This window comes from Arachis hypogaea, chromosome 9, assembly GCF_003086295.3.
Source record: "Arachis hypogaea cultivar Tifrunner chromosome 9, arahy.Tifrunner.gnm2.J5K5, whole genome shotgun sequence".
In the NCBI taxonomy this organism is placed as follows: Eukaryota; Viridiplantae; Streptophyta; class Magnoliopsida; order Fabales; family Fabaceae; genus Arachis; species Arachis hypogaea.
In genome coordinates, this window is record NC_092044.1 from 5,930,338 (window position 1) to 5,949,132 (window position 18,795).

Consider the following 18,795-nt stretch of genomic DNA (forward strand, 5'->3'; position numbering starts at 1 on the left):
GAAATAGCGTCTGGAGACGCATATATTTCATCTACCATTCAGGGAGTGTGCGATTACGCTACAGGATGTAGCTTATCAGCTAGGACAATTGCAACAAGCAGTGTACCACTGTATTTTTTGTATAAGTGGGTCTCGTCAACACTAACCAACAAATTACAATGTTGGAAGGCCGATAGATGGTAAGAATGTCCAAAAAAGACGGTCGAAAACTCGTCCACTCACTTGCGCAGAACTCGTCCTCAATACTGCAACACTACCCGACATCGTCATCTGCACACCATGTACCCATTGTGCTAACTCATTATATGACTATTTTCAAACTCTATAAATATGGGTCATGGCCTTTTGCTTGCCAACCAAATCCTCCTGTAAGTCGGTATAAACCTAAAATGTGAATCTGTCGCATTCAACAGTACCTTGATCGACACGGCAGCATCGGCCCTAATCTAGGCAGTAGTAATCAAGCATCCTGTGATTAATCGATATCTACGTGGCCAGATAAGTATGCGATCCATTGTACCATTTTACCTTCCAAATACCTCTGCGCTGGTAGAGACTGATACAAATTAACCATGTGCATCCATTGCCAAATTCCTTACACTTTCCATGGTATACTTATGATAATTGGATTCCAGCACTTTACACTCAACCCCACATCTGATGCTATAAGTCTTCATGTTTAACACGACCTCCTCTTTATCCTGAAACTGCTGACCGACTTGAAACTCAGCTAGTCCTCCTGTATCCTATATATTTCTGACCCCAAATCTAACAGGCACGCCAGGTATCCCCTACTATCTCATGGAATCTAAGTCCAAATTTAAAAAGTGGGTGGAGGGGATACTGTTGAGTTCCTAAACTAGCCGCTCTACCACTCCCAGCTAGATTACTCCTTGTTATGCCATGATCGCTATCATCGACAATTGTGGCGAGCTCCACATACATCATCATCATCATCCTCCCGCAGTACATCTTCTACACTATCTGGTGCTCCACCCTTTCGAAAACTCGGTATCACATTAGGAGTACCGATCATCGCAATCACAAGCTCATTGAAGAGTCCTGTATCACCTATTTCTCCGTCACGAGTGCAGTTTAGATGAGCAGCGAAAGATGTGGAGGCAACCAAAACTGTCTTAGGTGCAATCACGAGCACAGATGAAAAGGCACCAAGAGGCATCAAATTAGAGCACGCTGTCATTACTGAAGGTTGAGGATTTCGGTTCGAATCTCCTAAACTAGAGACCACATCTACAAGCTTGACCAAAAGTTCATGGGTCCACACCTCGGAAAACTGCCGTTGACAATGGAAAAGAACTTGCAAATCTTCATCGCTGCCTATGGCGAAGGAATCATACTTTACACCATCCCGCAATATGAAAATCAAAATTCTGGAGAATAATTTCTTCACCCGTTTCACACATTGCATCTCCAGTTTCTGGATTATGGTATTCTGAAATTCGGTGAAAGTCGTTGAAGGTTTGAGAAAAATACTATGCGAATCCTTATCAGCAAATTTAATGTGCACCAGAACTAAAAAACTATCATCACTAGCCATTGTGGCTTCCACTCTAATGAATCGATAACATTCTAATCATTTTTATATAGAAACCAATCCTTTGTAAATCGAACTAGTTGAATTCGATTTATATAACTTGTTGGGTATCATAGTAATAATTTAAATTAAGTAAACTCGATTTACTTTGATTATTTCAAAGAGTAAATCTAAACAGTATATATCATTTTACATATTGACTCAGGTTATTTTGATTTAGTGATGTTCTTAATAAATCGAATCTAACTCATTCAATTTATTTGTATTTCTGGCAAATCGATCTTACTTAATTTGATTTATATTGTATATTTATAGATCGAATTTACTAGTTTTGATTTATATAGATCTGATGTTAAAATGAAACATACATGTAATGTTTTGAGTTTTGAGACTCTATAGTAATATTGAGCGGCATTTGTATTGTTTATGTGATTTACTATTATATTTAAGATTAATTTTTTTTTAAAAATGTTTTATTATTTTATTTTTTGAGATATTTTAAATAGAAACCCGAACGGCTGTAGTTTCGTGAAGCGATAAACCTATCAAAGTGACAATTAAAACTTTTAATGTATATCGGACAGTTTGATACACCTGATATTCATAATGGAAATTGTACGAATAACGACACAATACTCAGAGGTGGGGGGGAAATAAATAAACAAAACTTGGGGCATTAAATGGTCTGTTAGGGGGAAACATGTGATGTTTGGATGCTGAAAAAATGGGGTGAGAATTTTGAGAAATTCTCCATATACAAGCATTTTTTTATACAAGTCTTTACAAGTTATTATATTAACGCGCTTGAACGTTACTGCACGTTCTTCTTCCTCTTCCTCTTCTTCTCCTTTTCTTTCATTTCTTACTTTCTCTTTCTCCTTCTTCAACCATTACTGCACAATTTCACTGCACCGTCTTCTTCTTCTTGCTGCACATTCTTCTTCTTCTTCCTCCTCTTCTTCTTCTTCTTTTCTTTTGTTTTTTGCCTTCTCTTTCTCCTTCTTCATTTATGTGCTTTTCTCTTTGTTTTCTTTTTTCGTTATTCTTGATTTCCATTATTTTTTGATATCAAGCTCTGAAATCATTTTTGAAGAAGAAGAAGCAGCAGAATATGAGGAGGAGAAAGAGAAAGAGTTCTGAATTATGCATAAAGTGTACTTTGGGTGTATTTCTGTAATCGTTTGGGTGTATTTCTGAAGTTTCATTATTTTCAAAACGATTTCAAAGCTTAATTTCAGAAACCATGAAAATCGAAAAAAAAGAAGTAAGAATACCAGTAATAAACGAGTAAAACAACTAATGAAAAGGCAAAGAGAATAACGAAGAAATATTGTTTGGGTGTATTTTCTATAATCGTTTAGGTGTATTTTCTATAATCGTTTGGGTGTATTTCTGAAGTTCTATTATTTTCAAAACGATTTTAAAGTTTGATTTCAGAAACCATGAAAATCGAAAAAAAAGAAGCAAGAATACCAGTAATAAATGCAAGTAAAACAACTAATGAAAAGGCAAAGAGAATAACGAAGAAATATCGTTTGGGTGTATTTTCTATAATCGTTTGGGTGTATTTCTGAAGTTTCATTATCTTCAAAACGATTTCAAAGCTTGATTTCAGAAACCATGAAAATCGAAAAAAAAAACGAAGCAAGAATACCAGTAATAAACGCAAATAAAACAACTAATGAAAAGGTAAAGAGAATAACAAAGAAATACATGGAGGAGGAGGAAGAAGAAGAAGGAGGAGAAGAAGAGGAAGAGGAAGAGGAAGAGGAAGATGAGTTGTTCATAATCCACGGTGAGTGAAGAGGAAGAGGAAGAGGAAGAGGAAGAGGAAGAGGAAGAGGAAGAGGAAGAGGAAGATGAGTTGTTCATAATCCACGGTGAGTGAAGAAGAAGAAGAGGAAGAGGAAGAGGAAGAGGAAGAGGAAGATGAGTTGTTCATAATTCACGGTGAGTGAAGAAGAAGAAGAAGAAGAGGAAGAGGAAGAGGAAGAGGAAGAGGAAGAGGAGTCGTTCATAATTCACGGTAAGTGTAGCGCTTTGGAAACTAAATAACGCATTAAAAGACTCTAATGTGTAGCAACTTGTAAAACTTGTAAGTCAAAAAGACTTGTATGTGTAGCAAGCCTCGAGAATTTTATTGATAGTCAATGAATTAAGCGATTTTAAAGTTGGATGAAATTGAAGATTGACTATGCATGGTTACTAAGCTAGTACTATGTTATCATTATGTATTTCTTTAATATAAAGGAAAAATATTTTGTCTTTTGTATTATTTATTTTTAATAACAAAAATAAAACATATATTTATGAAATATATATAAAAAAATCAAATTCTTTTAGATTAAAAAAGTTAATGAAGTAAGTTCTATACCTCTTATACAAACTTTCACCTCCCCTTATTCAAGGCAGAGAGTGCGAGTAAAAGGAAGTTGGATTGAAGTGGGATGGGAAAGGTGAGGTGGTGGTTGCGGCGGTAGGTCCGACAGAATTAGAGTTGTGATTGAAAATCTTATATTAGGTTAAGAGGAGTAGTTTAAATATTTTAAAGGGTAAAATATAATTATTGTCTTTAAAGTTTGTAAAAAAATATTTTAAAAATATTTTTAAATTTTATTTTATTTTAATTCTGTTTCTAAAATTTTGTATTTGTATTAATATATTTTTGACAGTTAAATTTTTAAAAAATTTAAAATTAATTCAGTAATAATATATGACAATTATATCTAATTTACTTGTATTAAAAATTTATTTTTAAAAGTTATTATTAAATTAGTTTTAAATTTTTTAAAAAATTAGTTATCAAAATTATATTTAATGCCTCAAAAACTTTTGAGATAAATTGAAACAAAATAAAATTTAAAAATATTTTTAAAATTTTAACAAATTTAAAAAAAATATACTTTATCTAATTTTAAATAATTTTTTAGTATCTAACTAATATTGTCTATTTAAATTTATCTTTTATAAATAGAATAATATTATACATATAAATTTTTTTATTAATCAAATTTAATTAAATAATATAATAAAAATTAATTATAATTAATATTATTTTAAATTTTATTATTTAATTTAATTAAATTTTATTTATAAAAAAATTAAATGTATAACATTACCTAAACAATATATACTACCGGTAGCGGTTCTGGTATTTCGCTATACTTGAGGGGAATTTGATATTTCGTTAGTCTCCACCATTCAGATATAATATAAATAATGTAAATGGTTAAGATCTTAAAAGTTGTGCTTGAGTGAACATGATAAGAAAGACCTCATGGAGGTGCGAGACCGACTGTGTAGTTGAGAAGTTTTGATGCTCATGATTTGTCTCCATTAACCATGTACACTGATAGATAGGTGTGCGGAGGCTTGATCTTCAGCCAAGCCGTAATGCTACTTTCAACTGAGTTGAAAAGTTTTTAAGCTTGGTCTCCTTTGACCATTTTCAATTCGATTCTTTCTTCTTTTTCCTTGCAGTCATGTGACCTTCCTCTTCTTATACCTTTCACATATTTTTGTTAAAAAAATATTTGTATGTGTATAAGATGAATGGTAGAAAATTATAAAAATTAATATTTTAAAATTAATATTTTTTTAAGAAATAACCATTACTAAAACCTTAATTATATGTTTTTATTTAATATAAGAATAAGAATTTAGTTACAAATTTTAAAACTATAATTTTTTATTAAAAAATAAAAAATTACAAAAGCTAATAAAATAATTAATAATTTACTTGTTTATGTGCTTTAAATCCATTTTTTTAAAGTTTTTTCTCTCTAATATCTAAATAGTTCTAGTTTTTTTAAGGTTAGATAATTTTAAATTTTTAAGTTTAAACTAAGGCGCTATTTGATTAATATGATTCTATTTATTATTAGGTTTCTTTCATTGAAATTTGAATTTCTCATTTTTTTTAATCTATTTTTGAAGTTGTTTATTATTCAAAATTAAAATTAAAATTTTTTTTGGTGACTAAAATTAAACTGATTTTGGGATTTACCAAAAATTTGATAAGGGTAACAGGTGTTACAATAAACTTAATAAATATTAATATAATGTGTCTGTTAATATATTTTTTATAATTAAATATTATATATAATAATAATTATTGAGTTAGTTAATATGATAAATATTTTATATTTTAATTGAAAATTTTAAATTCAAATTTTATAAACATTTTTTTTATAAATTATATATAATGAAACATAATTTTTAAAAAATAAAATTATATATAAAATATTTTCCCAATCTTGATTATATATAATAGATTAGTATGCTAACATGTTTATTGATTTATTTTTAAAAATTAATGCTGTATAATACTAATAAATGTCAAATTTATCAAAATATATTTTTTATTTTTTAATGGTGGATGAGCATAATCGGTACCGAATAACCGAATGTTATTTTCATCGCCTTTGGTAATTGGTTATTCCGAATCTCACTTCTTCTGTGTCTCCATCCCAATTTGAAGAATTAATTGGAGTTGAGTGTATGATTAAAATTGTTAGTGTTACTGGTTTAAGTTTGAGAGAAGAAATAAATATAAAAGACGGATATGAGTGCGTACTTGGAGGTGCATTTTATACAGAGTCACAAACCATGGATATGATGAATGCTGCAAAAACTCCTGCAAAAAATCTGCTAGCTTACAGCTGAATTCTTCGCTGTTTCACTGTTAAGCCAAGAATTTACAAATTATTGTTTACTTTAGCGAATATTTACGTCAAAACATTCATATAATAAGGGTCATTTTCGCCATTTCATGACTCACTACACGACAAAAAAATCTAGACAACCTAATTGTACCATGAACAAGGTGTTTCGTTTTTTGTCAGGGGAACACCTGATCATTTCCTATACTACCCTAACTCATGTTGGGATGCATGAAAAGTTGAAAACTGTGTCTGGAATCTGGATGTAACCCATTATAAAGAGGGATGTGACGAATTTCAGCAGCACCCGCTGATACCGTGACGGAATGGTGTGCGGAATCCCCTGCATGCAGGTTCTGGGTTCTGTTGTGCATATCCGCTTAATTATGGCGCACCACATAACCTTTGGTTTTGATGTCTTGTACCTGTAATATCTTCCATTTGAGCTATTTCGTCTCCCAATCCAATTTTCTAATGTGTTTATCAGTCACAATATTCGTGGATTAGAGAGAAGTTATTTAAGAGAAGCGGATTTGAGTTTTAGGCAATTTAATCTGCCCTATTGCAGTAATCTGAAAGGTTCTTGGATTTTTAATAATTAAAATATAAGTATAAATATTTATAAATACTCCAAAAGTATTACATTCATGCACAAAAGATTAACTACTATATATTTATGTATAAATACTAATATTTTAAAAATTGGATCAAGAGTCGTTTACCGAACCAAATTGATTCAGGATAAACCCGGTCAATAATGAATTAATAAAAAAATTGAAATATCGGTTAAACAATCGATTAATTAATCAACTTCGATTAAACGTCAGTTGAACGTTTAAACATTTGAATTTTTAATTCTATTAATTTGATCACTAGTTTGATTTTCAGAATTTTAATAAATATATATGTTGTTTAATTTACTTTTAAGATTACATTTTTATAGTGGTCTCTAAGATTGACGTCGTGTACCAAAATCGTCTCTAAAATTTCAATTGCACCAATTACGTTCTTGAGATTGGAAAAATTGTACCATATTAGTTTCTAACCTGTTTTTCGTTAACGATACACTAACGTGAATATTTGGTGATATGTGTCACCTCATGGTTTGGCCACGTGTAACGGTACGATAATATGTCAATCAACGACACGTGGCATGTTGGTGTAAATGGTTGTGCCACGTGTCACAATGCTATTTTGCCACGTGTCAGATTATGCCACGTGTCACAATGTTATTTGTCCACGTGTCATCCACTATGTTATCATTACATATGCACCAAATCGGTGTTAGAGATATAACCATTAATGTTACCTTCTCCTATCAGCTTAAGCTTTTGGGATGAGTGGTTTTATGATATGGTATCAAAGCTCTATGTCCGAAAGGTCAAGAGTTCGATCCTTGGAAAACCCCAAAAAATGAAGGGCTTTCATTCTAAGGTTGGTTACTTTGCATCAAATAACTCATTTTAATCCCTGAAATTGAATATCGTGCACCAAATTAGTCTCTTCATCAATTTTTTCTCATTTTTTTATAAATTTCAAATTCTAAATATTTTTTATACACTAATTTTAATTATATTTTTTATTATACAAATTTTTTATGATAAATTTTTTAATTAATAATTTTAACTTGTATCATTAGAGCACATGTTAATTAAAATCAAAACTTTATTATTACCTCTTGTGTTTATTTGTATCTGTTTTAATACTGTTCAAGTCATGGTTACAATAAGTACTTATATTGATTAATAGTGTAATATATAAAAAAGTCACCTAGCTAAGTTATAGATAAAATGAATTATTATAATCAACAATATAAATCTATCTTATTAATTTAGTGAGAAGTTAATTACACGGGAAATCGAAAAATGGATGGGAATAATAAATTTATATTAGTTAACAAGTGCCTTATCAAGTATTCTTAAAATATTTATTAAAAAGTTAAATATACAAAAATTGTATTAAGGGATATTATTATACTCTTAACTTACACTCTTTATTGAATCAATATCAATATCTCACATAATTCTTTAATAAAATATTATAGAAAAAAATTGTACAATTAAAACTAAAATTTTAAAAATATTTTATAAAAACACTTGTATTTAAATAACTTAAGTAAAGATAAAATTAAAATTAGTGTTCAAATATATAACGAGAATTTTAAATTTATAAAAAAATGAGAAAAAACTGATGAAGTGACTAATTTAGTGCACGACATCCAATTTCAAGGACTAAAATGAGTCATTTAATGCAAAGTAAGGACCGATTTAATGCATATATAACGATGACATAGTGGATGACACGTGGACAAATAGCATTGTGACACATGACATAAGCTAACACTTGGCAAAATAGCACTGTGACACGTGGCATAACTATCCACGTCAGCATGCCATGTGTCGTTGACCGACACGTCATTATACCGTTACACGTGGCTAAATCATGAGGTGACACGTGTCACCACAAAGGTCCATGTCATCAAGCCACGTCAACGCATTGTTAACAGATCGAAAAACAGGTTAGGGACTAATATGATGCAATTTTTCTAATCTCAGGGAAGTAATTGGTGCAATTGAAATCTTAAGGATGATTTTGGTACACGACGTCAATCTTAAAGATCACTATAAAAATTCAGTCTTATTTTTAATGTATATTTTGTACATATATTTTATATTAATTATTAATTTAATAATTATTTTTGTGTATATATAATATAATTGAATATTCAATTATCCAAAAAAATATATATAACTATACATCCGTAAAAAAATATATGATGAAAGACATAGATTTATTCATAAAAGATAACAATAGATAGAATAGGATAGTTTATACTTTATATATCCTAATCGCTCGCAAGTTTAAACTCTTCAACTAAAAATTCTATTAAATTTTAAATCTCTTAATTTGACTCTATCCAACCTAACTCGCAAAATAAATTTATTTTTATTCAAACTAAATATTTAGTTATTTTATATTTTATAATATCAAATCTATCTTTTATGTATAACTAGTAAATTAAATTGCTGGTAGCACGAAATATCTATGTAAAAGACAAAAAATTGTGCTCAAATTGAATAGAATTTGCTGGACAGTTGAATTCGACCTTATCTGCTCTGGAGGTCGAATTGCATTATGTTGAAACGTATTGGATACCGTAAATACAAATTCTGCTTCCAACCCTACAGGAGCGGAGCTTAGTTGAAATAAGAAAACTATGATTTCTCAAATTTTTGTTAAAAAAATTAATAATATTTTTTAAAAAAATAAAAAATAGTTTTATTAGTTTAAATACTTTATTATAATTTAAAATATCAAATTTTAATCTTCATCTTTTACTTTTATTACACAATAATTTTTAATTTTAAATATTTAAAACATGTTGAATTTGGACTGAGTGTATTCGTATTTCGCAACTCTCTATTCAATAAGTAACACTCTCTCTACATTTGAGTTTAAATATAAAAAGTTAGGTATTTTTTATTTATGTAATTTAATATTATTTTATATTTATTATTTATTTAATTTAATTTTTATATGATAAAAAATATTATAATATTCAATAAGTACTTGATCTTGCCTAAAAAAAGGGGTCGGCTTCCACTCCTCGGGATTAGTCGAACTATAGACTGGAATATCGAGCGTCCGTCCTTTTGAGTCCGAGCTTCTTATGATTATTGTTGTGCAAGAGTGTAGATGATGGGAAAAAGGGGGAGAGTACCTGCAAAGGCACTCCGATGCTTAAGTCAGTATTCGGAAATCAATATTCGGAATTCAATAATCACCTCCCTCCACGAGATGCTTTTTCCTCCTTTTTATGGAGAGTTTTCCGTTCGGCAATAAATCATCGGTTTCTTATTGTGCCGTTTTGAGACGTCGGTTATAAAAAATGTTAACGTTACCGAGTTATAGCTCATCAAGTCCGAGTAATAACGGATGATAACGAGTTATGATACTTGCCGATAACGGTTAGGAGACCGAGCTATAATACTCGTATGATGACCATATCACAGCCCCCAAGCTTAAACCGAGGAAAGTTTTTTAATGAAGCAGGTTGAGCTTTTGTGATGAGTTATAACTCGGTTGAATGGATTCCTGAGTGGGCCCCCAGTTCAACGTACTTCATTAAAGGGACTTTGGTTCTGCCACGTTGGACAATGTGCCTGTTTTTTGTTGAGGAGAGAGAATGAGTGGGTGGTTCATTAATGTTTTGGTAGTTTCCAATGTTTCATTTGCCTTTTCGTGTGATTGATGTAATGGTGATATTTTGAAACGTTTTTATTTTGTTTACTGATTGGAACTTAGGCATTCTGATTTTCTCCTTCTCTGTGAAGAATGAGCCAGAGAGGTACGGTTATGTCTGTGTTTTTGTGATTTTCTTCCTTCTCCTTCTTTCTGTTTGCTGTTGCATGTTTGCTTTATTGTGTTTTTCTTGATGGGGTTTGAGAAGGAGAAGAAAGATAAGGTAGATTGGTCTTATGACTGGGTTGGGGATGATGTAAGGTCTCGGGTGTCATTGTTTTGTGATGAGGTTGCCGTGAGTCAGGTTGATGTGAGTAGGTTGGTGAGACCTGGTTCTGGAGTTGGGGTTGAGTTGCTGCCATGTAGTGCAGATGATAGGGTTTATCACCGTGGGATCGGTTTTGAATTTTTCTACATGCATAGTTGTGTTCTGGAGGAACTGAGAGTGAAGTTACCCTTTACAGACTTTGAGTGTCAGGTCTTTAAACAGTTGAATTGTGCTCCATCGCAGCTTCATCCAAATGGGTGGGCGTTTTTGCGTTCTTTTGAAATTCTAATGGAATTTCTGGAGCAGGTACCTTCTGTCGACCTGTTCTTCTCACTATTTCAAGCCAAAGGGGTGTGGAAGGGGGGTTGGATAAATTTCAACAGCACCCATGGGTTTTGCATTTTCAGGTTGTATAAGTCTTCTTTCAAAGATTTCAAGGAGATGTACTTTAAGGTTAGGGGGTTGGAAAAGGATTTTCCATTTTTCGTAGATGAAAATTTGGCTGAGAAGTTCCCATTATATTGGTGCTCGGAACCTCAGAATATACTCGGACCCGATGTTATTTCTCCGAGAAATTCTTGTTTGATTGAGTTTCTTGTTGAGAACATTGGTCGAGGAGACCTAATTTCAATGTATGAGCTTCTGAAGTGGGAAGAAGATAAGGATGCTGTTATAAAGTATTTAGGTGAGTGGTAGGGTTGGTTGTGATGTAGTTGCTATTTCTTTTCAGATATCTGATTTTCCTTATTTTTGTAGGTGGTAAATATCCTGGGGTTTCAGCTGCGTCTTTGAGGATGCGTTTCAAGAATAAGAATTTGGAGAAAGAAGTATCATCTTCTAATGTTGAGAAAATTGTTGGGACTGGTGAGGTTGCTCAGCCTCGGCAAGGTCGGAGGAAGGTTATTGTTAAAAGGAAGAGGAAATCCGATGTTGTTGACCTGTCTGGTGACTCCGAGGAGAAGTCGTTTGGGGTTCCTGTGGAGGAGATACAAGCTTTTATGGGTAATCAAAAGAGGCTTCACGAAATTTCTGAACAAAGTGAGGGGTTTTCTGTATGGGGTAGAGAATATCCTTATATAGCTGTAGTGGATGAGTATTGCCAGTCGTCAGCCGATGTTTCGCTTGCGAAAGAGGTTGGAGACATGGCGATTTGTCAGTATATGCAGGTAACGCGCTAACTGTTCTGACCTCCTTGGTGTTTTTTCGAAATTTTTACAAGTTTTTTGTATTCTTTGGTGTAGGTTGTTGGTCTTCGTCTTGCCAGTCTTGGTCGCAGTCAAGAGTTGAAATGTAAGAAAGTTTCTGCTGATAGAGGGGAGGTTTCCGTTCTGAATGAAGAGTTAGTGAAAAGTAAAAGTGTTGCTGCCGAGCTTCAGGTACGGCTCACTGAGGTTGAGAAGTTATTGAAGGAGACGAAAAACAATTATGCTCGGGACGTGGAAGATCTGAAGAAGAAGGAGAGTGATTTGGCGAGCGTGCAATCTCGTCTTATTGAGGTAACTGCTGAATTGAAGGATGTGCAGAAGAAAAAGTCTGATGAAATTCTGGATTCTATTGTTGAGGGATTTGAAAAGGCGCTGTTACAAGCAAAATTTTTGGCACCGGAAGCTGACCTGTCTAGCATGGATCCGGGGAAAGTTGTGCGTGATGGCAAGATAGTTGAAGACGATGGTGATGTTGAAGATCAAGCAGAAAATGTTTAGTTTGTTGTTTTGTTTTGTATTTTGGTGGATATTTTGAATATTAGTCTATTGTTGATAATTGTTTGAGAGAATATTGATAGTTTGCTTTTGGATTATCTGAATCTTTATTGGGGGTTAGTGCTTTTTTGTGGCAAAGCATTGTATTGACCGGAATGATTTTGATGGGTCCATTATTCTGGTTTGAGTGTACTGCCGAGTAATGGCAGGTTGCATATATAGCCGAACATTGCTATTTATTGAGTTATTTTGAGAAATGATAGTGATAAGAGGTAGAAATTGCATAATTTGATTGTAAATAGATGATGCTGGTAGTAAGATTCTAATTGTTTGAATACAAACTCTCAGGTAGGCTGGCCTCGTTAAAACCTCTCCAAGCAAAAATCCTTTGGGACAAAAACTTGGTAGTAGGAAAAAGAGTACCAGCCTATCCTTGATTTAACTGTAGAACTTCTTTAATGATGAAACATTCCAAGTATTGGGTAATACTTGTCCATCGATTAATTCAAGTATGTATGCCCCGTTGCCGAGTACTTCTGATATTCGGTATGGACCTTCCCAGTTGGCGGCGAGCTTCCCATGCGAGGGTGGTTTCCGAGTAGCTTTGGTTTTCCGGAGGACTAAGTCCCCTTTCACAAATGCTCTGCTTTTAACCGACTTGTTGTACTGTCGGGCGATTGCTTGCTGTGTTGCGCGTTGTCTCAAGGTGGTGATGTTCCTTACTTCTTCAATGATGTCAAGCTCGGTTCTCCGAGCTTCATCTTGGTTGTTTATGTGAGTTCTAATGGATTCCTGGGAGATCTCCAAGGGAATCATGGCCTCCGATCCATACACCAGTCTGAATGGGGTTTCCTTTGTTGAGGTTTGAGGGGTGGTGTTGTACCCCCAAAGGACTTCAGGTATTAGTTCGGCCCAGAGTCCCTTCGCGTCATCTAGCTTTTTCTTTAGTGCATGAAGGATGACCTTGTTTGCAGCCTCAGCTAGTCCGTTTGTTTGAGGATGTTCAACAGAGGCGAAATGCTGCTTTATTTTGAGATTCTGCAAAAAGGTTTGAAATTTCTGATCGGCGAACTGGCGTCCGTTGTCAGCTGTGATATGTTGAGGTATGCCGAAATGGCAAATAATATTTTTCCAGACGAATGAAATCATTTGTTGTGATGTTATTTTTGCTAAAGGTTGGGCTTCCACCCATTTGGAGAAATAATCAATGCCGACAATAAGAAATTTTACCTGGCCTGGTGCCGTAGGGAATGGGCCGAGTATATCTAACCCCCATTGGTTAAATGGCCAGCTGATGTCGGAATGATGTAATTCCTCGGCAGGTATGTGTATTAGTGGTGCGTGCCGTTGGCAGTTGTTGCATGACCTGATTTTTTTTGGCTATCCTATTTCATAGTCGGCCAGAAGAATCCGGCTCTGAGGATCTTGGATGCTAAACTCCGAGCTCCCGTATGGGTGCCACAGATTCCTTCATGCGCTTCTGCCAAAGCTATGTCGGCTTCTGACTTGTTGAGACATTTGAGTAGAGGCCGAGTATAACCTCATCGATATAATGTTCCGTTGAGTAATGTGAAGAAAGATGCTTGCCGTCGGAACCTTTTATCGTTCTCGACCCCTTCCGGTATATTGTCTGTTTGTAAATATTGTATAAAGTCGTTCCTCCAATCTGTTGTCTGTGAAACACTCAATACATTTGTCAGAGTAACAGTGGGTGATGTTATTGTGAACTGTTGTAGTGTGGATAGCTCGGACTGTGTACTTCCGAGCTTAGATAGGATATCCGCTCTTTGGTTTTGTTCATGTGGTATATGTTCTATTTCAAACTTGGAAAATTTTTTTGTTAACTTTTTTACTAATAACAAATATTTAGAGAGTAGGGGATCTTTTACTTGAAAAAGGTCGTTTACCTGCTGCACGACTAACAACGAATCACAGTATACCTTGATTGTGGAGATTTGAAGATCTAAACAGAGTCGGATTCCGGCGAGGAGTGCTTCATACTCGGATTGGTTGTTGCTTGCTTTGAAGCCGAAGTGTATTGAGTGTTCCAATACGAGTCCATCGTCGGCCTCCAGGCGAATTCCTGCACCACATCCTCCGTTATTTGAAGAACCGTCCACATATAGGATCCACTGTTTTGCATGATCATCTTCAGATGGGATTGTAAGCTCGGCGATGAAATCCGCCAGGAATTGGGACTTGATCGGTCCTCGGGATTGGTATCTGATGTCGAATTCGGATAGTTTGACGGCCCATTTTATGAGTCGGCCTGCAAGTTCTGGTTTGTGTAACACCTGTCTTAGTGGCTGGTTGGTTCTGACGTGGATAACGTGACTCTGGAAGTAAGGTCGGAGGCGCCGTGCCGAGAATATCAGCGCTAGTGCGAGCTTCTCAATCCTTTGATAGTTGAGTTCGGCATGTTGGAGGGTCTTGCTGACAAAGTATACCGGATGTTGAACGTTGCTTCTCTCTGTAACAAGGGCTGAGCTTATCGCCCAATCAGTAACTGATAGATATAAAAATAAATCTTCCCCCTGTAGGGGTTTTTGTAAAATCGGCGGCTGTGAGAGTGTTGTTTTTAATTTTGAAAATGCTTTCTCACAATCGCCGTTCCATTCGAATTTATTTTTCTTTTTAATTGTTTGGAAAAAAGGAATAGAAGTTGAGGCAAGGCAAGGAACAAATCTGGAAAGTGCAGCGAGTCGTCCTGTAAGACGCTGAACTTCTTTCACTGTTTTAGGGCTGGCCATGTCCAGCACTGCTCGGCATTTGTCTGGATTTGCCTCTATTCCCCTGCGGGTTAGCAAAAAACCCAAAAACTTACCCCCTTGAACTGCGAATGCACATTTCTCGGGCTTGAGGCGCATGTTGTACTGGCGGATCTGGCCGAATATTTCTGTGAGGTCGCTGATGTGGTTCTCTCCAACTTTTGTTTTTGGCTACCATATCATCGACATAGACTTCGATATTTCTGCCGATTTGTTTGGCGAACATCCTATCCATAAGGCGTTGGTATGTTGCACCTGCGTTCTTTAGTCCAAATGGCATGACTTTATAACAATAGTTACCCAAATCAGTGATAAAAGCTGTTTTATTTTGATCAGAAGAGTGCATCATTATCTGATTATACCCGGAGTATGCATCCATAAATCTTAAAGTAGCGTAGCCTGACGCATTGTCTACTAAAGAATCTATGGATGGCAGAGGATAAGAATCTTTTGGGCATGCTTTATTTAAATCAGTGAAGTCGACGCACATGCGCCACTTACCGTTTTGTTTTCTTACCATTACCACATTGGCTAGCCAGGTGGTGAATCTGATCTCTTTGATAAGTTCGGCGTTGATGAGCTTTCGTGTTTCTTCCATTGATGCTCTCTTTTTTTCTTCGCCGAGTTTTCGTTTCTTCTGTTGCACTGGTCGAATTGACGAGTTTGTTGCTAGCCTGTGACTGATGATATGTGGATCTATTCCGGGCATGTCTGATGGTGTCCATGCAAAAAGGTCGGCGTGTTCTTGCAGGAAGGTTGTTATAGCCTGCAACTCAGATACATTGAGTGAGGTACCAACATAGGTGAATTTATTAGAGTCATTGTTGAAATACACTTTTTGTAGGTCATCGGAGGATTTTGGGCGATCGAGGAAATCAGCTCTTGGGTCCAGTTCGGCTAGCGTGTGCTCCTTTTGGTTTAGGCCGACGTTGTTGACTTGTTGATTTGAGCAATTTTGGAACTTCATGCTGATGTTGTAACATTGTCGCGCTTCTTTATGGTCGCCGTGGATTGTGACAACCTGGTGGTCCTGCAATGGGAACTTCACGCAGAGATGAACTGTAGATACAATGGCGCCGAACTTGTTTAAAAAAGGTCGGCCAAGGATAAGGTTATATGGACTGAAACAATCGACTACTAAATATTGAATATCATTAGTTTTAGAAAGAGGTTGCTCACCCAGTGTGGTTTGTAACCACACTGACCCGAGTATTGGAACCCGTTCTCCTGAGAAACCGACCAAGTCTCCTCCTGTGGATTGTAGCATGTTGTCGCTGAGCTTCATCTTTTGAAATGTGGAGTAAAACAGAACATCGGCACTGTTTCCAGGATCTAAGAGGACTTTCTTCACTAATAGATCTCCTAACTGTAGGGTGATTACCACAGGGTCGTCCAAATTTTGTATATTGGAGTTGAAGTCGGCATGTGTGAAAGTGACTTCTGGTTGTGGATTAGCATTTGTTATATCTTGTTTCGGTCTGTCTACCGAGCATATTGCTCTGAACGATCTTTTCCTTGCCGAGTTTGAGTATCCTCCACTTGCGTATCCTCCTGAAATACAATTGATTATACCTCGCGGTCGTTCATATTGGCTTGAAGATGCCTTTTCTTTTCCACGGTGTTGTTCAAAGACATCGTTTGTTGTGGAACTAGGGCCGCGCTTTTGGATGTGACCACCAATGTATTTATCAAGGTGTCCTTGCCTTGCTAGTCGTTCTAAAAGATCCTTGGCGACCACACAATCATCGGTATTGTGGCCGTGTTTCTGGTGGAAAGTGCAGTATTTTGATTTGTCGACGTTCTTTGTATCTTGGTATGTGCTTGCTTTCCTTGGTGGCTTAATTAATTTGGAGTTCAAGATTTCCTTGATTATGTCTTCCCTCTTGGTATTAAACTGCGTATAAGAATCGAATCGAGGTGTTAGCTTAAAACTTTTCTTAATGGATGAGCTCTTATTTTCTTCGCGGAAGTGTGACTTGTCAGACTTCTGAGCTTGTCTGAGCTCCTCAATGTCAATTTGTCCTTTGGCTTTCTCTCTAAATTCTGCTAGAGTCTTCGGCTTTGCTACGGCGATCGTCTCCTGGAACTTCCCGGGTCGGAGGCCGCTTTTAATCGCGTGCAGATGGACCTCGGGGTGGAGATCTGGTATGCTGATTGCGACCTTGGTGAAGCGAGTCATATAGTCTTTTAAGCTTTCGTTTGGTCCTTGCTTGATAGTGTTCAGGTAATCGAAGTCGTGCAGGTAAATTGCAGATCCGGCAAAATGTTCTTCAAATAACTTCGCCAATTGGTGAAAGCGTGAAATGGAACCTGCAGGCAAAGCACACAACCAATCAAGTGCAGAACCGTCTAAATAATTCGGAAAACATCGACATAAAACTGTATCTGATGCACCATTAACGATCATTATTGATCGGAATTTCTTTATGAACTTCCTCGGGTCTCCGAGTCCATCGTAAGGCGTGAGGGTCAACGGCAGAGTGAACCTCTTTGGCAGTTCGAAGTTCATTACTTCTTCTGTGAAGGGGCCTACGGCGTCCTCGGACTCTTCTTTCTCGTCTTCTGGCCGTTGCTCCTCATGTCGAGCGGTCTCCGAAACATGAGTCGGTTAGGACTGATGCTCCTCGTCTTCCGCCTGGTGAGCATCGTCGTGTTCGATCCGGGCATGATTTAGTTCGGCAATTTGAGCAGCCATTATTTGGTTCTCGTCAGCCATTCGTTGATTAGCTTGTTGCAGCTCGGCTACCATCCGCATGAGTTCGGATAGTGAAGGAGGCGGTACGTCAGCCATAGGTGTAGATGGAAGTGACGGGACCAAAAGAAAAAATATGATTTCTCGGGCCCCACGGTGGGCGCCAATTGATCTTGCCTGAAAAAAGGGGTCGGCTTCCACTCCTCGGGATCAGTCGAACTATAGACTGGAATATCGAGCGTCCGTCCTTTTGAGTCCGAGCTTCTTATTATTATTGTTGTGCAAGAGTGTAGATGATGGGAAAAAGGGGGAGAGTACCTGCAAAGGCACTCCGATGCTTAAGTCAGTATTCGAAAATCAATATTCGGAATTCAATAATCACCTCCCTCCACGAGATGCTTTTTCCTCCTTTTTATGGAGAGTTTTCCGTTCGGCAATAAATCATCGGTTTCTTATTGTGCCGTTTTGAGACGTCGGTTATAAAAAATGTTAACGTTACCGAGTTATAGCTCATCAAGTCCGAGTAATAACGGATGATAACGAGTTATGATACTTGCCGATAACGGTTAGGAGACCGAGCTATAATACTCGTATGATGACCATATCAGTACTGATATTATTGTATTTGTATAAATTAATAAAAAAATTCAATAAATATTATAAATTTTAATATTTGTCTTTCTAACTTCTTTTTTACATATTTTACAGGATATATATTCAAATTTTTATATAAAATAATCACGAAAAATCAAAGAATTGATATATTTTTTAAGAAGAAGACTAATATTCAAGAAGAAGAACATATAATTTTTACAATATCAACATCTGTAGATAGTTCTTCTACTTTAATGAATCACGAAAAAAGTGAGATACAACTTTCAAAAGTTTAAAGAGTTGCATCTGATGAGT

At 35.6% G+C, this 18,795-nt stretch overlaps 1 protein-coding gene across 1 annotated transcript; it reads right to left on the reverse strand.

The window, feature by feature from the left end:
- Window positions 1–12,864: 12,864 nt before the first annotated feature.
- On the reverse strand, window positions 12,865–17,703 carry LOC140175032 (uncharacterized). The gene is made up of 3 exons (XM_072201928.1): window positions 15,712–17,703; window positions 14,334–15,365; window positions 12,865–13,446 (listed from the first exon to the last, which is right to left on the reverse strand). Exons 1-3 carry the CDS (start codon window positions 17,701–17,703, stop codon window positions 12,865–12,867), a joined length of 3,606 nt encoding a protein of 1,201 aa, XP_072058029.1.
- Between the last annotated feature and the right edge of the window lie 1,092 nt (window positions 17,704–18,795).